Consider the following 25,514-nt stretch of genomic DNA (forward strand, 5'->3'; position numbering starts at 1 on the left):
GCTACTACATACTAGTGACAAAGTGTACACAGTGATCTTGGGTCAGACTTGGGCTCAAAATTTGGCAACCAGGAATAGGCAAGGTGTTTTCCTATGGGATGGGTTTGTCTAGTAAACCAAAATGACTTACAATTTGAAGATTCTCACAGACCAGAAGTCTGCTTAGTTTGACAACTTACTTTGGCATAGAGACAACCTCACCCTCAGAGGAGGTGATAGTGATAACAGTTGGTGGTAACCTTGCTTCTCGACGGATCTCCAGACTCTTGATGTTGCCAAAGCACTTGTCAAGATGTGGCTGGAACAATATGAAGAGAAAGTTAGCCTATTTAGTACAGGTGATTCCACTGAAACAGATCTTCAAGAATCTGGGAACAAAGATCCTAGACTACATGACCAGACGATACAAGGCAGCAATTTTCCTGTTGCAGCCCGACTTGCTCAAAACTCAACCACTTTTGTCTCTATAAAAGAGCACACCACTTGGGTGCTGAACTTGAAAGATGGGAATTAATCTCTCACCTGTACTGCATCAGGATCTTTTGACTGAGCCAGAATATCCAGCAAGTCATCATTACTGAGGAAGTAGAACCTCGGGAAGACCAGACGCTTCGTCTCGAGATAATCCTCGAGGCATTTCTGTATCTTCTCCAGGTTGGCGTTGGCCGACTGAAGCATTTCATAAACACCAGGTGCTGTGGCAGACTTGAGGGCATTGGGCCTGTCCTCTGTCCGTCTCATTATGTCCTTCCACGACTTATCAACTGAGATGAAGAGTTTGGCTTCATTTGGAAGTTGCCTGAAAAAGGCGAGGTTTTAAAATATGTGGCGGAAACCTAGTCAGTCACAACACCTTTACACATTTTGGATGACCTTTGACGTACAGAAAGTGCAAAATCGAGCACCAGAAGAAACTAAATCTCTCCATTTCTTACCTTTGAATGTCAGGAGTACTGAATATTTGTTCAATATAAAGCCAATTCCTCTGACATATCATCCACTCATCCAGCGTCCGGGCAAACAACGTCAAACGCCGCTCCCATTCCTCGACCGTGTTCTTGATTGGTGTGACGTAGCGAGAACCGCGGATGGTTCCCACGGTAACCTGGCTCTCCTCAAGCTGTGCTACGATGTCGTCTGCTCCAGCGATGATGAACGTGTCACGACCTGCGTGAGGAAGCAGACGGAAGTCTGTGCTCTGCCAGAGGTCAATGACCTTCTGTAGCATGATCTCCAGTGTGGCTTCATTGCTGGCTGTGGTCGAGATGTCTTGGATTCGATCTTTATGTTTTAGGATCTGCAACGTAAAGTTCACATGATGAGGGTTTATAGAGTGTCATGAAGGGCAGTAACAGTTTCTTTTGAAATTACATACACAAAAAGTGTTGTTAAGAAGAAGAAGAATTTGGATGCAAAATGCCGGTATGAAAACCCCAAAAGAAGCAGCACATTGTACGATGATAGAAGACTTACATTCATGGCAAGCAGGTCTCCCAGAGTGAATCCTTTGTCCCTTACAATGACCTTGCCAATGATCTTCTCAATTACTTGCCAATGTCTTGCTCGGAGGGACGGATTACGCAGACTGGTCACGACCGGCATGCTCTGCTTGAAGTCCAACACCTTCTCCTTCAAGCGGGGTAGCACCTCATTGTGGGGCAAGCCTAAAATGAATACGTAACTTAAATATGATGTCAAATTTCGATGCACTTGTTCCTCTTGTGAAATCTTAAACATAACAGAACAAAGTATTGACAACAGGTGCCGTTTGCTTAAATGCAGGCTGACCAACTTCACGTCTGCTGAGATGAATACATAACAATCACAGCCCTTACCTTTCTCCAACATGTAGACAGTCTGTGTAAACCTGTTGACATTCTTCTGCAAGCTCTCCACAGTGACATGCTCGAACGCCATAGCTGTGTACTCAGAGACCATCTTGCTAAAGTCCACCACTGATTCCCATAGGAGGCGCCGCAAGGTCAGGTCCCGCTCGATCTCAGAGATTTCACTCTGTATACCTTGAGCACTCACACTATCGCGGGAATCCATCATCATGTATTCCCTGAAATATCAACACACTTATTTTCAACTACCGACTGCGGGAATTGGGCTCTCCAGCCTGGTGATTCAATTTAGTTGGGAAGGACTAGCCCATCATAAGCTACTTATCATTTGGATGAGGTATTTTGCTAGCTCTAGCATGCACAAGGAATCTAGGCTTTCCACTGGCTTTGAAGTACTCTGCCTTGATCACAAGTAATGTTGACAGTCAGGGATCGAACTCTGGATGCTCAGATTATGAGCAGATATGAGCGGAACATGTAAGACTGCTACAGACCATGCCACCCCAATACCAACCATTGACACTTACTCGGTATACTTCCCCTTGCCTGAAGACATCGAGGTCCCAAAGCGTTCCTGATAATTGGCATAACTCCTGGCCTTGGTGCCAAGGGTCTCAACCTCGTCCTGAAGATACTTGATGTTCTCCAGCGCTACTACAGCCAGCGTGTCATGGTGGAGGAGCGTGGGGTCAAGGACGCGGTTCTTGATATCGTAGATCTGTTGACGGATATCCAGGATGAGCGTGTCAAGGTCACCGCTGTATTTGCGGATATTTTCTTCTTTCTTTGCCTCGCAGTACAGGATGGTCGACTGAAGATAAAGAGAACACCGTAAGGCTTCATTCCCTCAGGAAAACACAACAGTTCATACCCATGTCTACTGCAAATCGGGAGTTCAATCAAAGCCTGTCTAAATATGTTAATCCTCTGGTAGTCTTTACATAGGTCCACTTCAGAGTTTCGAATTTGGTCACTTCAAACCATCTGTACGAGTACTCATGGTAGCATATTGCCGAGATGAAAATCCTTACCTTGAGATGCTGGAAGCTTGGAGCAAGTGTCTGATACAATGCCAGCTCCTCCGGTACAAGGTGGACATTGAAGTCCTTTGCTATGGTGAACATCTTGGTGACAATGATGAACTCTTTCTCCAGCGCTGGCAGCTCAGATACCATACGACCGAGGAAGGATAAGTGGTCGACAAATTCCTCCACGGATACTGGCGTGTAGTCAAGCTTCTTCAAGGCTCCCTGAATCATACATTTTAAAGATAAGTAATTCAGTCCATTCTTCAAAGAGAAACAGATGGGACTACCATTCTGTCATCACGTACTAACTCTGGCATTGGAACTGTAAGTCAGCCCCAAAAGATATTCGAGAAAGGTTAGCACCTTTAGCTATACACTACAAGTTGAACCTCAACAGTAGCAATGGTTTTACAGCCTAGTCAACTCATCTTGGGTAAATGAAGTTAGGTGTACTGTTCCTGAGAGTCTACTCTTACCTTGATGATAGTAAGAAGATCTTCGTTGCGACTGTTGGCGATAACTGGTAGTCTGTCCCCGACAGCCTTGAGGACAGACTGGGGGTATGGCAGACACGACTTACAGAAGTTCTCCACCAGTGTGTGAATGAGGTACAGACGCTTGTCCTTTCTCATCTCATCCATCTCGTTCACCTGAGAATAGTTAAACTACAATTAGGCCAGGATCAGGGAGCAGAAAAATGCTCTCAAAAATTGACCCACCTCTACTGGTGATAGCAGCAGTGAGGTCATTCAGCACTGCGGTCATACACTGCTGGTGATAGGGGTATATCCAACATCTCTCATCTGCACACAGGACGCTGCAGGCTCCACTTGACTCATCACCAAATGGAAACACACCGCCTTGATAAAGAGACCACATAGAATTGACAGCAAGGTTTTTAGGCCTCTTACAGCCAACCAAAAACGAAAAGCTAAGAAGTGTGCCAAAGGCCTACTGGGCTGTTCAAATTGATCTTACCTGCTCAGTATGTGTTGAGAGGACTTGTAAGAAGTCATCAGGACTCCATGTCTTCTTGGCCATTGATGCATCAACATCGACCTTCCGAGCTTTATCAACCATCTGGCAGTATGTTTCATAGTTCTGAAAACAATAAGATAGTCTTTAGTATAGTTAGCATAACGAATCCCAAGGAGGAGTGCAAACATTCAAGGACCAAGGATTAGATTTGGCATCATGACAGACAAAAGAGCAGGAGCTAAAAACTCAATTTGTTTAAACAGTTGACACAATGATGATGATGATGATGATGATGATGATGATGATGCAACAAGAACAAACCTTTGAGAACTCCTCAACGCTATCCAAAGTCTCTTCTAAATACTCCATGACTTCTGTGACAATAGCTTGATAGTCTGGGTCATCACCGAACAGCATTTGTTTATTTGGCCAAGGCACAACCACCTTGTCTTCATCCTCCTCCTGGTCGATGTTCAACTTGAGATCGAATGGGGTGGCGGAGCAAAAGACGGCTAGGCGAGGCTCTCGGAGCATTGAGACAACTTGACCTGAAGGGAAGAGTTTATCAATACAAGATTTGTTCACTGAGTATCCTGGCAGAGGGTAGTTTAATTCATACTTTGCATTCAATTCTGAATTCTCGTTGCAGTTGACTCAGTTTAAGTCAGGATCTTTATGACACCATAAATGTTCAAAACAAGAAACTGCCTGGTACAATGAGAAGATCAAAGGTTCTACACATGGTGGAACTGTCCTTTAGGACATTAACAAGTTGTAAGGTTCTCTCTATGGCGACTAGGAGACAACACATCTTCAGGCTTCATTTGCACACACCTCTCTGCAACACTGGTAAGCGTTGCAAATACCTACCGACTGTGTTCTCAAATGTTTGTACAACAGTTCTGATGCCGTTCTTGAAATCATTCGCGGTTGGTGAGAGCAACACAGCTGACTTTCCATACTGGATACTGCTCTTGCCGGATGGCGTCTTTTCACTGCAAATGAATAATGCAACAGAAACTTTCATCATGAAACAGATTCTTCATTAGAGTGAAACATGGTAAGCTTTGTTTTACGGACGAATTTCCTGATATCAAGAATGAATACAGAGTAAGAATGTTGAAAATAGAATAGAATAAGAGCTTAGAAGATATTTGTGAACTCACAGCTCATTATAGGCATATGGTGTGTTTGCATCCTTTGCAGATGGACTGTCTTCTTCATCTGATGCACTCTCCTCAGATTCTGTTTCTGACTCTGCAAAAAAAATCATTTTTCAACATTATTGCATTTATGCATTATATAGGCTTATGAACTGGGTCTTTGGCTAGGTCTAACATTTCATAAAAGTTTATCTAAGGAGAGGAACTGGCCTAAAGTCACAAGAAAAGAATGGAGCAACTCACCAGCAGAAAGTTCAGGTTCATCAGGAAATGATACCACTTTCTTATCAGAACCACTCGCAGTGACATCGACGTTGATCACACCTCGTTTGACCGAACAGCGTCTGCTGATGATTGGTGCTGGCACGTTCAGGACCAACTGAAGGGAGAAGACTGGTTCCGGTGGTTCCTCAACATCATCCTGGTGTTTGATCTCTTCCAGGACCTAGCCAGAAACATTAACAGTTATGACAAAAGTTTGAAAGATGAGTTGTGTGCCAGAGCCATGTGAACCTAGAGGTTTAAATGCAACAATAATAGATGCGGGCTGTCTTTTCCTTCTAATGAAGAGCAGACTGAGATGCACTTGCCCATAACAGGCAACAAGTAGCAATCAAAGTGATATGCACAAACGCAGAAGAAATCTTACATCATCTGCATCAGGAATTACAGTGAGCACCTCCTTCTTGTCAAAGTCAAATCGTGGAATCCTATATTTGGTTGAGCGTGCCTCGTCTTCTTCTTCCTTCTTCTTGCGTACCCTCTCCCAGCGGAGCTGCAGCTCCTTTAGTTTCTCATCCTCGGTTAGTTCTCTCTTCTCACTTACACTTCTCAGGCTGAAATACGAAATGATGACTTTATTTTCTAGAGTTTAAGATTATGAATCCTTTCGCTTGAGTCTGTTGCAAATAACCCTCCCGACAAGAGAAGCAATAACTGTTTTGAAACCTACCTTTTTGACCTGGATGTAAGAGATGATGAGATAGTTCCCCTGGACGTTGTGGTTCCTTCTGAACCACTGTCATCAGCATCCATCTGTTACAAGAGAATGAGGTGAAGTTAGCAAAGAGCGTTAAAGATGGAGTCCAGCAAGACCACAGACCATAAACGGTGCAAAACAAATCGAACGGGAATATCACAAGAGCAAAATGTAGAAGAAGAATGCCAACTCACCAATGCCTCATCATCATCCAGGCCTTCTTCCTCTATTTCCAGCCTCTCTCCCATCCTGAATGACGCGGCGAAAAACTGCAGCAGGACCTTGACGGCCGTGTTGACAAGCCGCTGCAGCAGCTCAAGGATCAGGTTGTCGATTGCCCGAAGGAAGTCTGCCAAGCGGGCAAGGACCTTCCGCCACTCGGCTATCTGGGCAAAGTAAGGCTTGTCGGCTGAAATATGCATAGGAAGGTTACACATGTGGAAGTGTAAACCAGTTGTACAATGATCAAAGTCATCAGGTATGTATTGTATGTTGTTTAGGTTGAGACCAGGAAAAGTTTTGCCATTGGAGGGGAATGAGGGCAAAGTCATGGCAAGGCCCAATTTGTTATCATTATCAACTCTAATACCAACCTTTGGCCTTCTTTCCAACTGCATTCTTGCCTTTTTTCCCCGGCTCCTCTATCTTGACTTTCTTGGCTTGTGCCGTCTGCCGGATTCCTTGAGTCACACCTTCCATTTCCGCGACACTCTGGAAATGATAAATATTAGATGAATCAGCCAAGACTTTCCACACTAGAGATGATTCAATCATGTGAAAAATGACCTCAATATGGGGAAACACTGGATATCTCGGCGTCAGCCAAAGAAGTAAACTCTTAGTGATTAAAAGTATAACACCAAGAAGTAATACATACCGTGCAAGACTCCCAAACGACATCGACTACGTTTTTCCTCAGCGCGTTCAACTGCTCAAGCGCATGCTCCCCTTGTTTACGCTGTACCTCCATGAACTCAGGTAACGTCTGCATGATGGATTTATCAACGTTGACCAGGATGATTGCAGCATGACCTGTACCAAAGCCATCCAGGCTCCCAGAGGCTGCTTCACACATGCCTCGCACATGCAGGATACAACCCTGAAGAATCTCATTGGCGGTAAACAGACGCTTCGTCAATATCGCCCTAAAGAAAAAAATAGTTTATCCCAAGTTCAAAGTACCATGTACCGGTAATGTGACTGACTGTGCTACCGACAATCCCCCATTTCTTGCAACTAAACTTAGTAATAAGGTGGACAGACGAATACAGTCTACTGCTCACAGAAAGGAAAACTTACTGTGTGTCATCTCAGACAATCCCCCATTTCTTGCAACTGAACTTAGTAATAAGGAGGACAGACAAATACAGTCTACTGCTCACAGAAAGGAAAACTTACTGTGTGTCATCGTTCTTCAGCTGTCGCATGTTATGCCGCCACAAGAAGTAACTCTTTCTTAATCTGAAACAAAATAACTTCGATGTTGAGCAAACATGAACATTTACTGAAGACAAGAATGTATGTTTGATGCCTGGCACAGTGCATAACCTCAGTATTCACTGAGCATCCTTTGATGCAGAACAATAAAGCAAACATTGCAGCATTCACTTGAACATCACTTAATTCACAATATTACGTCCTCCCTAGTCGCTTAGTTATCTGTGGCAGAGGCGTTCTTTTGTAACAGATGGATAAACAGTTTCAATCTGCACTACCTACCTGAATTTGGCAAAGAAAGGTATTTTACAGATGACATCGCCGAGTCTCTTTTCCCACAACCACAACAACACGGATGTGCGATTAGATTCATCACTATTGGTCCCTTGGATGCACTGGAAATGGACAAAACATTCAACAATTTGCTGCTGTTCAATTACAAGAACAAGCTGATCAAAGAATGGAGAGAGGAAAACAATGGTGAGGACCCTCACACTGAAAACATCACCGAGACACCAAGTCACCCAAGACAGAGAGCAACAGGTGATGATCTACTGTCTACGATCAGGTCTTTACCCCCTTGAGAAACAGCATCACGATTGGGCTTATTCAACCTTCTAATCCCCTCTTACCTGTGTAATGGAGGAGGCACTGACAGTCCAATACACCTGGCACATCCTTGCCTCATTTGGCGAGACAACCTGCAGATCATACGGGTCATATTTTGCCGTACTTTGGAGCCGATTTCTTGGCAAACAATAGACAAATTGACCATTGTCTTCTTTCCTGGGGAGATTTTCTGCCACGCCCTTGTGAAGATTGACAACCTCCTCCTCAAGCCTCTGTTTTTCTTCCGTCTCTTCTTCAGTCAATCTCTCACTACTTTGAACAAACGGCTGTAAATATAATGAAATGGCCAGGGCCATTGTGCTCACCTCATGTGGAGGAAAGATGGATAAAGAGCATGGTCTTGTGTCATGTAGTGTTAGGTTTGATGTAGGTCCAAGCAATTACAATTTCCCCAAAATGGCCAATTTACAGTACATTCGACCTCTGTGACCTTGAAAAGTAGGTCAAATCAAAGTAGACCCGGGTTACACATTGAATGGTTGTTAGAATTAGATGTACCTATGATATAAAATTGGTGCCAATCGGGCAAGTCATTACTAGGAATAATGGCATTTTGAAGAATTTAGGATTTGGCCCCCTCCCTGGAGGCCAAACGGCAAATCAGATCGCACCAAACTTCGGTACCTGAGATCACCTGACCAAGGGGTACATGTGTACTTAATTTGTGATCAATAGTCATTGCAGTTAAGAAACGTGCCATAGTAACGGCCTGACGGCGAATTTACGCCATTTGACCTCTGTGACCTTGACAAGAAGGTCAAATTAAAAACCTGTGCGACATATACTGTATGGTGGTTAGATGTACCCATGATATCAAATTGGTGGCAATTGGGCAAGAAGTTAAGGAATAATCTCATTTTTAAGGTTTTTGGATTTTGCCCCCTGGTGGTCAAGTGGTGAATCATATTGGACCAAACTTTGGTCCCCGAGATCACCTGACTAAGGGGTAAATGTGTACCAAATTTGGTATCAATAGTCATTGCAGTTTAGAAACGTGCCATCGTTACATCCTAACGGCTAATTTACACCATTTGACCTCTGTGACCTTGAAAAGGAGGTCAAATCAAAAACCCGGAGGATATATGATGCACCTTTGCTAGAAGTACCTACCATATTTTTTTCAAAATTTCCCGACTACTATTAATGGAGATATTGCATATTTTCACTTTTAACGTTTGGCCCCCTGGTGGCCAAACCATGAAACGAATCGGACCGAAACTTGGTCTCCCAGGTGTCATTACATAAGGGTACATGTGTACCAAGTTTCAACTCAATAGCTCTAACAGTTACGAAACGTGCCCTGCTAACGGACGACGGACGACGACGACGACGACGACGACGACGACGACGACGACGACGACGACGACGCCGACGACGACGACGACGACGACGACGGACGACGGACGCCACGGTATGGGATAAGCTCACATCTGCTAAGAGGTGAGCTAAAAAGGTGACCTGTTCCAGGGTCCTGCAAATTAGCCAGATTTCTCTCCTGGTCTTCCCTTTGATTAAGCAAAGCCATGCCTCTTGCTGTGAGTGTGATACTGGCCTAAATAGTTTATTTTAATTCATGCTCCCAGCTCCTCAGGAAATCAAGGAGTATTGTTCAGTACCACTCAATTGCTTACCACAATGATACAAAAAGTTGTATCTTATGGAGATGCTTAACATCACTTGCCCCATATCACAATCTAGATCTTGTGTCTCCAGGGCCTCATCAAAGCTTATAGCTCAATACTTCTCATTTGCACACACTGACAAGCTGAATTTCAATTTACATTGATGAATTAATTGCTGTATAACTTGACTAACTAATGAAACTTACACCTGCATCAAACGCCATACCATCATCTGGGTCTTCACCTTCAAGGATTAACAGTGACCGCATCTGCTCTCTGCAGGCCGGACCATGACGAGGAAGCTCCGTCTTCCAATTTAGTTTCCTCCGCATCTCAGTGATGTGCCAGATTGCATCATCATTTTCAGGTGCTTAGTAAAGGGGAAAGAAACTTTGATTTAATTTTGACAAAGTATTAACTTGGGTTAATAAATAATTGTTCCAAAAAGTATCAAAAGATAAAAATTAAAAATGGTGTCAGTCTATCAATCTGGAATAAAGTGCTTTTTCGCTAGCTTTCAAACAAATGGTCAAGTTAGCATTGAAAATTATTACATTTTTTAGAAAATAACAACATCCAGTACTTTAGAAGAGACCAGTATTGGGAAAGAACGACTGATAGTGATGCCATCTGTGCTTTTTGGTGAAATATGAGATGTGATTGCTCTGTAAAATGGTGATCAAAAGGCACATGCAACTAAAGGCTTTCACAGTCAATAAGATTAATCTTTTAGATGTACCAAAGTATAACAGATGCAAGAGTAAAAACTGATAGAAATGGACATATCATTTGCTGTGTAATACTAAAACGGGGACAAGGCAATCCCTTGAAATAGAACATATGCCAATAAATGGCATTAGATTTAGCAGTGAAAATATGAAAATAAAAGTGTTGGAAAAGGTATCTCAATGTAATGATAAGAAAATCTGCAGATCAAAGAGGAAAGTGCTGGGTGGATGATATGAATGCTCCTTACCTACTACCAGGGGGTATAAACATATTGTGTGTCCTTTAGTTCGAAAAGAGAACATTATCAATGCCTTAACTGAAAAGTCATGTTTCGGAGAAAAAAATTTTTCTGAACCTTTTTCTCATTTGATGATTTTCCCCTCAAAATCAAAAAAAAATTTCCTAAAAATTTTTTTTTTCGTGCAATTTGCGAAATCCACAAAAATAACTATGTGTGAAAATCTCGTGGTTTACAGTATGGCTAGAAGGTGGCTGCAATTATGTTTCATTCAAGCATTTCAATAGCAAAACAATGCAAGGATCAATTGATAATAGCTACTGGGCAGTATTGCTAGTTTTATTGAGAACAAGGACAATGGCCAAGGGACAATGGCTCAATGAAAGAGATTGGATCACATGACTTTGACCCTTTTATATGGTAGTGTAAAACATCTGTGAGCTTGGGTCACATGACTTTGACATCCAATTGACCAATTAGCTCCAACAGTTTTGGGGGTCAGTCCATGCTTTGCATTGGACTAAAGTGTGTGTGAAAATGAGTGTCTCTAAAAAAGGGCCTCCTTCAATTTTGGATTTATTAGCCAAGGGATTATACTTTCCATAGCCACAACCACCCCAAGTGGAGTAAGTAATATTTCTTGTATCCATTTATAGATTAGTTAAAATTTACAATCCCTGATCAGAAATGTGTAGTTTGATCACATTCAAAATTCAACTGTAAATCTATTGAGCAATGGCAATTGTTTCATCAAATGATGACCTTTTTTGAGCAATGATCGGAGACTGTAAACTCGTTTCATACTGAAATTGATGTATCATAAGCCAAACAAAAGATTGTTTAGAATGTTTTGAATTTTTAAAATTTCCAAATTTTCATCAAACATACCTTCATCGTCATAGATATTCTTCTTGAGATAGGTCAAAACAAGAGAAGGATCTTGGGTAATTTTGGCCGACTGTACACGTCTCGGCTTCTGTTTCTCAAAAGAAGGCCGTCGTTCTCGCGCCGTGCCTGGTGCAGGTGGTAAGGCGGCACCACCACCTGGTCTTTCAAGGGGGGCAGGCATCCTCCTCCTCTCAAAAAGCATCTGGGTTTGCCCAACATCTTCTGCTGCCGGCACTGCTGAGGTTTCTGTAATTCAGGATTCAGGTTTCAACATGTTATGAGCAAATGGTCAAAAACAAACACCTCAGCAGAAACTGTTGATTCGAAATGGATTTTGGAGGATGTCTTCTATGATTTTGATGTATTTTTAACCAACACTAATCTGACATTGACAGATTGCCATACATTTGTGATAAAGTCATCATTACAAACTGAGGTTAAAATTTACAATCCCCGATCGGAAATGACGTAGTTTGATCGCATTCAACTATATATCCATTGAACAGTGCCAGGTGCTTCGTTAGTCAACCGATGACCTTTTTTTGGGGTGTGATCGGGGATTGTAAACTCGTTCCCAAACTGATTTGCTTTACCTTTCTCATCTAATTCTATGTTGGGTAAGGGTGATCTAAGTTTACTCGGTTCCAACTTGGGCAATCTGAAGAAGAAATTGAATGACTTCAACAGCTGTCAATCATTACACATAGAAACTGTAAACAAGCTCTTCGTCAAGAATGTTACTACACTAGACTAAAAGTCTGAAATTCAAACAATGTAATACTAAATGACTAAAGAACTTTCTCACATGAGCCAGGAACCTGAAGATCCGAGTCAGTGAGAGAGCCGATATGTAAAACCGATGAAGTTTAACCCTACCTATTAAGTGGAAGAATCTGCTGACTTGGACTCTGTCTGTCATATTTGTTTTTGATAACATTCTGGCGATCAGCATAATCCCGCTTGAATAATGTTGTTCTGAATGCAGACCCAGAACCCGTTTCAGCAGCTTTGGGAGGATGGGGCTGAAAAGTTGAGCGATCCATAGAATCATCATCATCATAATCACCGTATGCGATCCCAGGGCATCATTACTGCAGGATCATGCTCAGATTCAGAAGCATTTCATTACAACAAATGCAATTCAAAAGTTCCAATGACATAATCCCCCTCAACTCATTTCAAAACAAACAAAAGATCAAATTTATAGGTATAACATTTCACTCAGTGAACATTCAGACCTTATGATAATGTCATAAACTTAATGACCCTTACAGCTAAGAATTTCAACTTAGCACTAAAATTTCAAACCTGTAATTCCTGATTTGCTCCAACTGATGGAATGATGTTCCTATAAACTTGGGCCATCTCTGGTCTATCATAGAGCCTGGCCAGCATGTGTTTGCCCTGAAGTTTTGGTGGAAGTTGTGACAAGTCTTTGTCTTCAACATTTTCATTTTGGATGTTCAGTAACTTGACAGGTTGTCGGACAGGTGTGTGAGGGCTGGATAGGCCATCTTGTTCAGGAAAGACCATCGGTTTTCTGCTTCCGGAGAAGGGTCGAGAAAAATTTCTCCTGAAATTAAGTGAAATTGAAAAGTGAAAAAACAAAGAATATCAAGCAGTGTCATACAAAATTGCTCCTGTGACAGTCTGGCAAGTAATATCTTCTGATAGATCTGCAGGGCATGAAACAGAATCAATCTGTACATGTACATGTGTGTATGTTATTGTAGGCCTATACTGTAGTCTGTATACACTCGGTGTGTACAATGTCATGATGTACTGCCTACTCAATTTTTTTACAGGTGAAAATCATGGCTTTCTTCACTCAATCTAAAACAAATTTCTCAAAATAGGCATGAGAAGTTGAGAGCAAGTGATCATCTACCGGTTCATTCTGAATATCTGTGCACAAATTTGATATAAAAAGAGAATGCAGGTCCAAAACACATCATGTTATGGAAAGCTTTTGCTCCATGTTGTTTACATCCGCCATGTTTAGCGACCCCTTCCCGAAATTCCGACAGCGGGAAATACAAATTTTATCTTGAATCCTGAAATTTTAAGTATATTCATTAAGGGCATTCTAGTAAAAATGGTTGAGCCTTTACCTTTATAGTAAAGGTACATATTTTTAATAATGCATACAAAAGATAAGAGCATTTATTTTGCGGCTATATCCACGGTGAAGACGGAACTCATACTTTGTAAAAAAAACTCCACGGCTGTGATGGAAATGGTAAAATCGTTAGAATCGCTTAACCAAAATAAAAAGTGAAAATCCAAAACACTTCAATTTTGTCAACATTTCATTGATTTATCTCCCTTTACCATCGTTTAACCATTTGCGAATTCTATAGTAAGTCTGTAATGAAACTTTGGATAGTCTAGCTTGCCGAGAATAACAATTGATGGACTATCTTTCCGTTTACACTTTACAGTTTACCACCACCCGGCATGCATGATGCAATGTACTGCGTGCTATGTAGCACGATACAAAGCTAAATGTGCACTGTAGCCTAGTCGTGGGTGGTGGTGGTGGTGGTGGTGGTGGTGGTGGTGCTGGTGTAAACGGAAAGATAATACCTCGAATCATAGAGTCCTTCACAAATGCGTGTGGCTGATTCCAACAAGGTTAATCTATTTTGTGTGGTAGCGGTCGGCCTGCCAACATTGGTAACAACCGAGTCCAAGGGCCAGGGTCAGATGAGACGGCATTAGTACTCGGTGCATAATGACAGCCTGCCCCTCTTCACTTTTGCACAGCTAGCAGCAGAGACAGAGATCAACTACCTAACTAGTCGCCTCGCTTTGATCACCGATTGTGGAAAGTTTGGGAAAGGAAGTGTGGTGATTATCATTTCCTTGGCCTTGTAAGTCCTCTGGATAGGAATTGCAGTTGGATAGTCACTATTCATTACTGACAGTTCCTTGTTTCAGCTTAAATGGTGATATGCATAAGCACAAGAGATAAGAATGCCACTGTGGACTGTTCATCTTGAGGGTGGGCCCCGACGTGTCAATCATGCTGCTGTTGCCATCGAAGACAAGATCTACTCATTCGGAGGCTATTGCACTGGGGAGGACTATGAGACAATCAGACCGATGGATGTTCACATTTTAGACACAGGTAAAGTTTAAAAGTGTATGGACATCACCATTTAATGTTTGAATCTTTCAGTCTTTTGCACTTAAAAACCTCATCTGTTCAAACTGACATCATCAGTGACTGTGAATGCACGAGAAGACGGTCTGTTGGCAGGATATCAATCAAGTTGTTGTATCTAAAACATTGTGCTCAATAACTTGAAGTTAATGGATGACTAGCTACTAACTGACTTTCAGGTTGCTGTTCTATCTGCATCCTTCCTTTGCACAACTTAATTCTGTGATCATTTATAGCGACTCTTTTTAATAAGCACATATCTTTCAGTATCCTACAGATGGAAAGCTGTCCCTATCCCAGTACCAGAAGACCCTCAGTACAAGAACATACCGTACCAGCGCTATGGTCACACAGCAGTAGCATATAAGGACTGTGCATATATATGGGGCGGAAGGAACGATAGTCAGGGAGCATGCAACAAGTTGTATTGTTTTGATGCAAGTAAGTTTGGCTGCTTCAGTGACAATATGATGGGACCTCTAAGTTTAAATTACTCTCGATTTGTGGTATTGATTAGCATTTCAAAACAGTTTTGAAATCAGATGAGGAGTTGTTGTGAAGTGTTAGACCATCATACTTCCTGATTTCGTTGCAGACTCGTAATTCATAGTCATTAATTGATGAAGAAAAATGGGTTTTTGACTGACGTTGTTGGGCTGGCAAGCTGATGAATTGTTAATTAGATTATCATCAAATTTGAATAACACTTCATCTAAAAAACCTCTGATTGACAATGATTATCTTTCCGTTTGCAGGTACTCTAAAGTGGATCAACATTGAAGTGACTGGTCCTTTACCTGCTGCCAGAGATGGCCATTCTGCTTGTGTCATCCAAGAAAAAATCTACATATTTGGAGGATATTTAGAATGGGTAAGGCTCGATGCATTGAGTGACATGTCTTGTAGATTTCAGGGTGTACATTTTTCAATATTTCAAGGATTTTCACTCTGTGATTCAAACATTCGTGGCCTGTGGATTGTTGACTATACTTTGAAGGAAAACAGATTAGAGATGAAACGTCTTTTTTTGCATTTTAGCTGGACAGATTTAGTAATGGTGTGCACACATACAGTTTTCCAACACAACAATGGGAGCTACTGCTGGCAACAGTAAGTTATTTTTTCAGATGTTCTGACATAGTCAACCCGAAGAACATCGTCAATAGAGGCTATATCCCAGCTAAGTTGATTTCTACAGCATCTTCTCATTGAGTGTTTCTTCAGGCTGATACTATATGAGGCATTCACGGTATGCACCTCTCAAATGTGGAATTCATTACATGTAACAATGAGAGATCTTTACCATTTCAGTCCTTCAGATTGAAAACAACAAAACTGAAATCAATGTTCTGTCATTTTCAGGGTTCCCCCGCCCGGTGGAGAGACTTCCAATCAGCATGTGGTATTGACAACCTGATGTTCATCTTTGGTGGCCGCAGTGATAGAGCTGGACCGTTTCATACCAATCATGAGATCTATTGCAATAAAATTCAGGCATTTAATATCGGTGATAACCATTGGCATGAACCAGCTACAACTGGTCTTGCACCAGTGGGACGAAGGAGTCATTCTTGTTGTGAGTATGAGACTTTTTTAACAGCCTTGCCTTTATTCTTATACTGTGCAGATCGGCTAAGAAGAACCAGTGCACTTATGTTTTGGGAATGTAAATCATCCAACTTGTCTCTGACCTTATGAATAAAATGTCAGAAACTGTCTTATTTAGTGTGGTGGGTTTTTTATGTGCCATTATTCTGGTCATGTGCATTGTTAGCTCCGAACTTGAAACTTGATTGAATGACACCCTTACGATTGCAAAATGCTTGCACTTCATTTCAGTTGTGTATAAAAAGCAGCTGTACATATTTGGTGGTTACAATGGAATTCATGATGTTCACTTTGATGATATCTACAAGTACGATCCAGGTAGGTTATGATATGATTTAGTGAGTGTTTTGAATAATAACTGATGCGCAATAGTAACAGACTCCCTTGGAAGAACAGTGTAACATCAATTAGTTTCCAATCAGTAGCAAAACATCTTCATGTTGACAAATTCTTAAATCATTGAGATTTGTCGAATTCATGTCATTATGCCTTCTATTTTAGCCACAAATCATTGGTCTGTTGTCAAAGTAAAAAACCGAGGCCCTTGTCCAAGGCGGAGACAGTGTTGTTGTGTAATAGATGACAGAGTTTTCTTATTCGGTGGAACTAGGTAAGCTGAAGAGAATAATGTCAGTCTATTTGTGAAGTGCACTTCATGCAGATGAGATAGCAGTGAGCATACCTCACTCTGAAAGCAAGTCAAAATTCAGGTATGTTGTTATGATGACTTTGACTGTTGCTCCGAGGTCTTGTCTGCTTCACAATCACAGAGTGTAAGGGATTCGTCTCCTTTCAGTGCACCATACGATATATTCTCTATTGCTAAACGACAGTGAACAGTTTCATGTTTGTTCTTTCAGTCCATGTGAGGAGCCAATGGAAGGAACAGATTCTGACTCAGATCTCATGGATCACTCCGATCTTCATGTGCTGGACTTCTGTAAGTTTTATTTCATTCAGCTCCTGTACAAAACTAGATTATTGTTCATTGAAGATGAAACAAAACATGACATGATACTCAGTTTTGCCGTTTAAAAAAACTGTGCATTCGGTGTGCTTTGTTTTCATGATGAGCCACCATACTCAACAGACCGTAAACATGTTTGATCTGCCTTATCTGGTATATTGTAAGTAGTTGTCAAAACGTTTGCCTCTGTCTTTCAGCTCCAAGCTTGAAAACTCTGTGCCAACTTGTTGTTCTGGAACTCAAACTTGACACAAAGTACTTACCAAGGGACATACAGTGAGTACAAGTATGGCCAGAAATATTTCCCTGCATAGTTTTCGATTAAAAGTTCTCGACCAAAATACCAAGTGGAATGGTAGACTTTTGATTTTTCTCTGATCAGTGATGTTGTGTGTCCTCTTGAAGTCTTCACTTGACCTGAATACAGTCATGCTTCTTGGTTAGAGAACTACAGTAAAAGACATTCTCGCCCATGATGTCAATAGCTCAGTCAGAGAAAGGATCAGTCTTGCATGATTTTACAATCAAATCATTTGGTTTATTCATCTTCTTACTTTCAGCTGGGAGCTCACTGCAATGACAACAAACAACAACATCAGTCGAGCTGTCAATTCGAATGGATGAGGATGCAAAGATCAACAGGATTTTATTTTCTCATCTTATATTTTCATACATGGACAAAACAGTGTTTATTTATCATAATATAGATGCATGTATTTATTGAAGCAATTTATTCAGTGCTAATAACATCAGAAGAAAGTTTTGTCTATCATCACTCGTCATAGTAATCTTTTGTTTAAAAAACTAGATCTTCTGCTGTGGAGTTGATAATGAGCTTGGCAGTCAGCATATTAGACAGTATATTGGGAGGTAATGCGCAGTATGGCATGGAAAAAGTGTTATGCAAAGGATAGAGCCATACTCCTAGTCACTTATCGGAGGTGTAGTCAGATGGCTTGGGGAACCAGTGAAAAATCAGTTGGGGATAGATTCAGCTGATGAGCATTATTGAGAAAAAAGACTGTCTTGTCATGAAAGAGATGATGTGAAGGATGTTGTTTGTGTTACCGACAGAGTTGGTTTATATTTGACTACACGCTGTAGTAGTAAGCTTGTCAGACTGGTTCAGTTTTATTGTACATGTAATGTGCATTTAGGCGTGCGTTTTGTTTTATTTCATAACTGAAGTTATTTTTAGCTAAACAGTGTTCCTCCAATTCCAAGGTGCCTTCACAGGCCACATCATGTTGCTTTTACTCAGACATTTACATTTACACATCTTGTTTAGAATTCAGCTGCAGAGTAGACTGGATATTATGTATTTATAGCATGCACTGTGCATTTGGATAATGTTTTGACCTCATAATAGTCAAAAGGTCTGATTCCTCAATAGCGGGAACCGTGGAAACACTCACGAAACTGTGTGGTTATCACAGCTGTTAAATACATTTTTGATGTGAGTTATTGATGTGGCAATTGTAATTGACCTCAAAGACTGTGGAATGCAGGAATCAGACCTTCAATCTCACTGTTTTGAGCTTTTGCAGTTTTGCAGTATTTTAGTAATATGCAAGAGACTCGTTTAGGTTTGGTTCAGGTTGCCTGGATAGTAAAAAACGAAATGACTGAAAAAGGCATTTGAAAGTCCTAGTCCAGAGTATTATATGAAGACGAAAGTCATATTTCTGCAAGTGTAATTACAATGATTTTCATGATTTTCTATGGTGTCAGAAACTTTTAGGTTCTGGTTTCATTTGCATCCTTGATTCATGCGGCACATTAGAAACAATGTGAGTATCTCATGAGAAAACGTTTTGAAGATATTTGCTCAGCAAAATCAGTTGGACGTATGTGTGAATTTGCGTACCATTATTTTACATGCAGATAACATATGATTTCAGCTTTGATTTACAACTAAAATAATCATGTGTTTGTACCTTGTAGACCATGCAACAGCACAATTGTTTGCCGCATCATGATCTCAACATATTTTATTCAAATAAGGAATTTGGACAAATAGTCAAATGGTTTATAATATGGTGAACAAGAGTGCTTGTGTCCATGGAAGTGCAGACTCTTTTGAAGCAAGAAGTGCTTGCATTGGATCTGTATATCCATGTACCAGTAGTATGTTGTGCCATAATTCTACTATTACATATATATAGCTTCAATTGTCACAATTTCTTTGAAAAACTTGTACAGATAATCATGTTTAGTTACTGTATTTATCAAAAATAAACGATATATATGAATTTCATAATCTTTCTTCGTTTGTGGTAACTAGTGTGTATGTGGCACCAAAATGTGCACAGGAGCTTTTATTGCACAAGACCATGTGAAACTGATGGCAAACAGATGTAAGCGTCTGTTCATGCCGGTGTTCATCCTTGTGAAAGTAATTGGTCTAGTGAGGACCCTAGCACCAAATACCTTAAGTATTTACCTTGAAATGCTGCACCAAATGGGTCTGGTTATAATCCTGGCACAACATAACTGTACGGACAGGCGTTCCTTAGGAGACAAGGACGTTGACATCAAGGTCGTCACATCTGTCTCATTGGTTGAAAGTCATTTCTGCAGGTAACAATACAGAGCGACGGGAAAACACACAGGTCCGTTGCATTCGAAAACAGAATTGTCCTGGTTTTTCACTATTGCTCTGATGTCTTGGAACAGGATAACCATGGCACAGCATGTCATGGTAGGGTTGTTGTCTCTTGAGGTCTTGTGTTCTGATTTCATGCAATCTCTTTATGAAAATGATCAGGTATTCACCATGTGAAAATGAGACACATTTTTCCTAAGGGTGGAGACAAGGTCCACCCTGTAGAAACATGGTGCACTACGTTGGGAGAGTACACATCTAGGTCAGACAGAGTACGCATAGTGAAGGGGCATGGCACATTCAGAGAAGACTTGGTATGCTCTCAGGCAACATGGCGAGCTATGAAGGGGAGGGCACATCCAGAAGAGATAGGGTGCACTACTATCTATCTCTGGGACAAATTATGCTGAACCAAATTGGGCTGGTGACAGCATGTATGGCCCCTGTGATTCTAAAGAGCGAAGGATGTTGGCCTTGATATGATGACAGGTATGCTGGTGCTGGGGTGACTTAACCTTAGAGGTTGGAAGTTTTCCTGGCGGAGTGGAATTGACCACTCAAAATAACAACAGGATATCACATTGATTATCAATATTTACAGTCATAACATTGGTTACAATCCCTAATGGTTACACTCCAGAGGCAGTGGCTATCATCTCCAGTATTATGTCCCTCGCGATATCCAGAACTAGGACTCCTGCCGATATCAATGAATCCACTTTCCAAGTTTCATGCCCTTGTGGTCACTGGGGAATAAATAGACTAGAACACAAGATAAGAAAATGAAGGATTTAATCCAGGAACAGTGTCACTACATTTTGTTTAGGATCTTGGAGGGACAAGACGCTCTGAGAAGACAAGCTGCTAAGTTCCCTACCCTCACCAATGACGAGACGTACATGTATTTCGGAGCCAAACCTTTCAAGAATTTAAAACAGATCAAATCGATTTTTAATCCTCCATTTACCAGTTGCATGACAATATATTAGTGTCATGAATGCGGGTGGTAGAGCCAACATTGATTAAAACACAAAAGCAATGTTATACCTGTACATTTGTACAAATACTGAAGTTGTGGAGCAGAAATTTCTTTCCCCAGTTTGGCAGTCAATAGTCACAGTCAATCTCCAGAGACCTGAACGTTACCCTGGAAATATTAGAAGTTACTCCAAAGTGTTCAAGTTATTACGGAATGTTCGACTTGTTTCAGAATATGCCCGTTTGAAGTTCTTTCAGAAATGTTCAAGTCATTCAAGAAACGATGATGTTTTCTTTTTTCGTGGATTCCGTTCTTTCAGTCCCGGCGTTGTTTGTGTGCCCTTGGTTGAGACAGACTTTGTTCTCCTCACTTTTCTCATCGTGGTATCTGAAAACATAAGGAAGCATTTATAGAATACAGATTAAAGAATTCATCACTTGTTACAACCAAGGCAGCAAACATTTGCTTGGCTGAGGTCAATAAATGCAGCAACAAGCCTGGCTGATTTTACAGACAACACAAAAAACCCAAAGTCTGTCCAACACAAGACATCTACTTACTTGATTTCGCACATGTCATAGTGAAGTCATATTTAGTTTTTTTGGGCGAAAACATTTCAAAATCCTCATCTGAAGACGGACTAACAGGAGCTTTTGCTTTGGTAGCTGATGGACGCTTCCTCTGTTTCGAAGACCCCGCTGCTTCAGCAGGCGGATTGTCACTTTTCCGTTTTCCCCTGAGACTAGAATGTGGGGTACCCAGTTGAGGGGACAATGGAGACACAACAGGTTCAACACTCAGCGCATTCCCTTTCCTTGGTGTTGCTCTCGCCGTGGAAGCACGTTTGGCAGGCGTAGGACACTGCGATTCGGCAGCCACAGCTCGTGCTCTCGCCGTGGAAGCATGTTTAGCAGGAGTAGGACACTGCGATTCGGCAGCCACAGCTCGTGCAGAGGATGCACGTTTGGCAGGGGTGGGACACTCGGAATCAACTCCTGATGCCCGTTTGTTTGTCTGTCGCTTTGGACTGGTTATCTACAAAAGAATAAAGCTTCTTGAAACGAAGGTAGGGATATTTGACCTTTTGGTCAGTATTCTCACTGATCAGCCATATCACTGCAAGGTCTAGCACAACCCCATATAGACTTAGTTGAATACCTGACCAAAAGTGGTAAGATTTACACTACTAAACAGATACAATCTGCCAAGACATCCAAAGGGACCCTCATAACCTCAAGCAGGTCATGAAGCAGTCTATCAAAGCTTTTGCAAGTTTAAATCAAAGTGCTCTTACCCGTCCTAACCCAGCTGAAGTAAAATTCAACTTGTCATCCTTATCACCCTGTGCTTTCATGGCTGTTACGAATATTTGGCACATCTTCTTATAGTCTGGGGTCTCCTCGTATTCTAGGTTTGCAACATATTGTAAATACGTCTCGATCTCCTCTGGAAATACAATAAAGAAGGGTCGATCAGCTCAAGAACCAACACAAATATAAACATGTAGCTAAGAATTCCAACTGGTACTCAAACGAATGGACATTGAAATTTGTGCTAAGTTGAGAGACACTGTACTTACTGGGATAATCAGCACATTTAAAGCACTTCTTCATTAAGGCAGGAATGTCCTCCATGTACCTAAACAAGACAAACACACATATATCATCATTGAGACTGTGCAAACTGTTTTACAATGTAGGTAATCACTAAAAATTACTTAACCCAATCTCCATGTGTCATGAAAACCTTACCTACTTTTTCTACATTTCTTCCCCAACACCACTCAAACAGTGTACCAATGTCTTTCAAACCAATATAACCAATTATGTTATTTCTGGCAATATTCTAACTGAAAAATTTCAAATAAAAATACTAACTTGAGTTTCTGGTCCCTGACATAATTCTTATTGGCGAGATTGTCTTCCCATGGCAGTCGGCCACACAACCACTGTATCAAACAGTAACCTAATATTTCAAGGTCACTTCGGCGAGATGCAGCTACGATGAAAAAGAAGAGATGGGATATGAAAGATATGTGATGCAGTTGTTACAAGAAATGAGTGTGAGTATATGTACAACCGAGGAATGAACACAGTGGGTACAATAAGTCTTGATTCAAGCAGTAATGATGGGAAAAATAAATTATTCAAAAAGCATATCATCAGAACAAAATGAATTGATGAATACAAAATCTTCTAACCAACTCCTCTGTGGGCATCTCTGCTTGTGAATTCAATTGTTCCGTCATGGGCTTTCCTGGGGTCCTCTTTGTATACATTGTGTGTTCCATTTGACTGTCTGTACCGGGCAGCAAGACCAAAATCTACCAAGAACACCTGGAACAAAACCAAAGAAACATCTCAAATCCAGCATATTATTGCAAGACGAACACCCTCATTAGGTCTGGTAATGTTTAGATCAAAACAGTGTAGAGACCAACGTTAAATCTAGTTTCTCATACAATTTCCAAGTTTACAAGAAAGACGGGCAAAGTGTGAAAAGATTCGTGAAGACGCTACCTGATTTGGGTTCTTGTATCCAAGCAAGAGATTGGCTGCTTTGATATCAGCATGGCTGTAATCTTTACTGTGGATGTATTCCAATACATCGATCTGTAAACAAGGAAGAACAATAGCAATAGAACTTTAAAACATTAGATATTGTGACCAAGGAAATCAAGCGAACATGGCCCAATGGTGTTATATATATTGGGCTTCTTTCAGGCACAAATTTCATCAGCAAGTGGAATTGTGCTAATCTCCAACTTTCTGTGGTCACTGTGATCATCTTCTGGCACTCTTCATCATCATTTTCACAAGAAGTTTGTCTGTTTTGCTTGTAAATGTGAACCAGAACTTTTTATGTTGAGAACAATATAAAAGCAGTACTCACCACTCTTAATGCTACTTGCTGGACAGCCTTTCTTGGAAATCTTTTCCCATTTTCTACAAACAACTTCTGAAGATCTGTCCCAAACCGCTCCATTACCATGAATCTGTTCTCTACATTATTTAGCTCCTGGAAGCCAAGTGCTATGAACTTGGGCATACCAACTGTCTTCTTCTTGGTTGAACTAAGCCACTGTTGAACTAGAAATGACATTCAATACATAAACACTTAGATAAAAGATTCAGCTTAGTTTATGCAGTGACATCCTTGTCACAGTTGGCAGGTCTGGCATTTCCAGCCAGTCAAAGAAACTCCGGAAGTAAGTGTACTGGATCCAATTTTGACCATCCTTGCTTTGCAACCTTTGGGGGTAGGAGCAGCCTTCAGTGCATGATATAGGTAGAGCCAAGCTGCTCATCAAGGGTTTTACCAGCAAGTCTTGTGATAGCACAAAGGTGCCTAGGGTGTGAATGATGCCATTTATGATTCAAGCTTTGTGAACAGACTTCAGTCAAGACCTAATTTAGGGCTATATTTGTTTCATTAATAACTTACTGTGTTCTGGCTTAGCAGCTCTTTGATAGAATGTGCACTCGCAGAACAATGGTCCATTTCCTTTAGGTTCCTAAAGTAGTTGAAATAATACATGTTACATATAAACAAATGTAGATGAATTTGTAAAGTATTTGATCTTGATTGCTATGTTAGAACATCCATCAACATGAATTCTGCAGAACAAAATTGTCAAATCTTTGAAATAACCAAGCAAGGAAAACCCAAAATTGGGAACAATAGACAACAGTTCCTTTTTACACAAAAACCGATTCTTAACTCACCATTTTAACAACAAATTCTGGTTCCTTACTATTGCTGTCTTTCTTTGAAGCTGAAATGAGCATGCCATAACGTGAGGATCTGAGAAGCTCATAAATATCAAACTGAACAATTTCTATTCCATGTACAGCATGAATATCAAAGTTTTACAGCGAGTTCTGCTGAAAAGTATTTAACATCAAATCACAATCAGAGCTCATTGTAATAGTTGAATTTTGTAAAACAAATTATCCAGTTGTTTGGTTGACATGAGCTTCCGTACCTAAATAGAGCACTCCAAAGCCACCTTGCCCAACAGGCTGATGAATTCTCCACTCTTTCTTTAAAACATCAGTTAGAATTGTTCCCTCTGTAAGTGCTCCAGAATGCTGGTAACCAGCTGCTGCAGCTGCCTTTGGCTTCCGTCCACCTCCTCTCCCTCGCCCAGCTGCAGCTCTTGGCATCATGAAATTGCAGGTTGATACTTAATGATAGTGATAGGGCAGGCTACTGTCTATACAGACGTATAGTCTATTGATTCTGAAACTGAAAGAAATTATGACATAATAATTTGTGAACTAAAATCAGGATCTTGTTTTTTTCTGTGAGGCACAGGCAAAACAATGCCGATGCCAATAATGAATGTGTGGGAATGATAACACATAGTGCGGAATGATGAATGGGTTCGGTACATTTGTCCGAAATGGGGAATAAAATACAGTAATCCGTGAAACGAAACCACAACAAATGTACAGGCAGTTCTCGGAAAAAAAAGTGTAATTGCTCAGTTATCGTTATTTCGGGAATAAATGCCATTGATTCTTCTTTATACGTACGTTTAGAACTACACGTATGATACCCCAAAAGTGCTTATTAAAAGCAGTGAATGACAGAAAACGGGAAAACAATTCCCTGTCAATAATCAAAAACTACCGCCATTGAAGTACC

At 40.9% G+C, this 25,514-nt stretch overlaps 3 protein-coding genes across 6 annotated transcripts in view; 1 reads left to right on the forward strand and 2 right to left on the reverse strand.

Moving 5' to 3' along the window:
* LOC135484490 (dynein axonemal heavy chain 6-like) overlaps positions 1–13,547 on the reverse strand; it is a 38,862-nt gene extending 25,315 nt beyond the window's left edge. For all 3 annotated transcript variants that reach the window (XM_064766018.1, XM_064766019.1, XM_064766017.1), the window contains exons 1-27: positions 13,428–13,547; positions 12,848–13,112; positions 12,416–12,561; positions 12,133–12,197; positions 11,540–11,785; positions 9,891–10,054; positions 8,065–8,328; positions 7,715–7,827; positions 7,394–7,456; positions 6,873–7,140; positions 6,589–6,706; positions 6,190–6,404; positions 5,969–6,051; positions 5,666–5,852; positions 5,260–5,461; positions 5,020–5,110; positions 4,724–4,848; positions 4,175–4,401; positions 3,854–3,976; positions 3,352–3,525; positions 2,879–3,097; positions 2,375–2,658; positions 1,836–2,065; positions 1,474–1,664; positions 936–1,297; positions 523–799; positions 180–298 (exon numbers count right to left, since the gene is read on the reverse strand). In XM_064766018.1, the coding sequence (XP_064622088.1) occupies positions 180–298; positions 523–799; positions 936–1,297; positions 1,474–1,664; positions 1,836–2,065; positions 2,375–2,658; positions 2,879–3,097; positions 3,352–3,525; positions 3,854–3,976; positions 4,175–4,401; positions 4,724–4,848; positions 5,020–5,110; positions 5,260–5,461; positions 5,666–5,852; positions 5,969–6,051; positions 6,190–6,404; positions 6,589–6,706; positions 6,873–7,140; positions 7,394–7,456; positions 7,715–7,827; positions 8,065–8,328; positions 9,891–10,054; positions 11,540–11,785; positions 12,133–12,197; positions 12,416–12,561; positions 12,848–13,112; positions 13,428–13,435 (4,829 nt within the window). In that variant the 5' untranslated portion in view covers positions 13,436–13,547. The remainder of the gene's footprint in view (positions 1–179; positions 299–522; positions 800–935; positions 1,298–1,473; positions 1,665–1,835; positions 2,066–2,374; positions 2,659–2,878; positions 3,098–3,351; positions 3,526–3,853; positions 3,977–4,174; positions 4,402–4,723; positions 4,849–5,019; positions 5,111–5,259; positions 5,462–5,665; positions 5,853–5,968; positions 6,052–6,189; positions 6,405–6,588; positions 6,707–6,872; positions 7,141–7,393; positions 7,457–7,714; positions 7,828–8,064; positions 8,329–9,890; positions 10,055–11,539; positions 11,786–12,132; positions 12,198–12,415; positions 12,562–12,847; positions 13,113–13,427) is intronic.
* A 245-nt stretch (positions 13,548–13,792) lies between these two features.
* On the forward strand, positions 13,793–19,516 carry LOC135485247 (kelch domain-containing protein 3-like). Of its 2 annotated transcripts, none has more exons than XM_064767090.1 (11): positions 13,793–13,898; positions 14,480–14,669; positions 14,973–15,146; positions 15,461–15,576; positions 15,744–15,815; positions 16,068–16,281; positions 16,545–16,631; positions 16,815–16,923; positions 17,174–17,253; positions 17,478–17,556; positions 17,841–19,516. In XM_064767090.1, exons 2-11 carry the CDS (start codon positions 14,516–14,518, stop codon positions 17,902–17,904), a joined length of 1,149 nt encoding a protein of 382 aa, XP_064623160.1. In that variant the 5' UTR covers positions 13,793–13,898; positions 14,480–14,515; the 3' UTR covers positions 17,905–19,516. The 2 variants fall into 2 exon arrangements, with proteins under 2 accessions (XP_064623160.1, XP_064623161.1); XM_064767091.1 differs by lacking the exon at positions 13,793–13,898 and adding an exon at positions 14,299–14,389.
* Positions 19,517–20,660: 1,144 nt separating this feature from the next.
* LOC135485248 (serine/threonine-protein kinase VRK1-like) lies at positions 20,661–25,464 on the reverse strand. The gene is made up of 12 exons (XM_064767093.1): positions 25,403–25,464; positions 24,850–25,112; positions 24,590–24,639; positions 24,309–24,378; positions 23,757–23,953; positions 23,384–23,476; positions 23,065–23,200; positions 22,742–22,862; positions 22,444–22,502; positions 22,159–22,310; positions 21,425–21,899; positions 20,661–21,251 (listed from the first exon to the last, which is right to left on the reverse strand). Exons 2-12 carry the CDS (start codon positions 25,031–25,033, stop codon positions 21,133–21,135), a joined length of 1,656 nt encoding a protein of 551 aa, XP_064623163.1. The 5' UTR covers positions 25,034–25,112; positions 25,403–25,464; the 3' UTR covers positions 20,661–21,132.
* Between the last annotated feature and the right edge of the window lie 50 nt (positions 25,465–25,514).

The sequence above is a fragment of the Lineus longissimus genome, chromosome 3 (genome assembly GCF_910592395.1).
Source record: "Lineus longissimus chromosome 3, tnLinLong1.2, whole genome shotgun sequence".
Lineage (NCBI taxonomy): Eukaryota > Metazoa > Nemertea > Pilidiophora > Heteronemertea > Lineidae > Lineus > Lineus longissimus.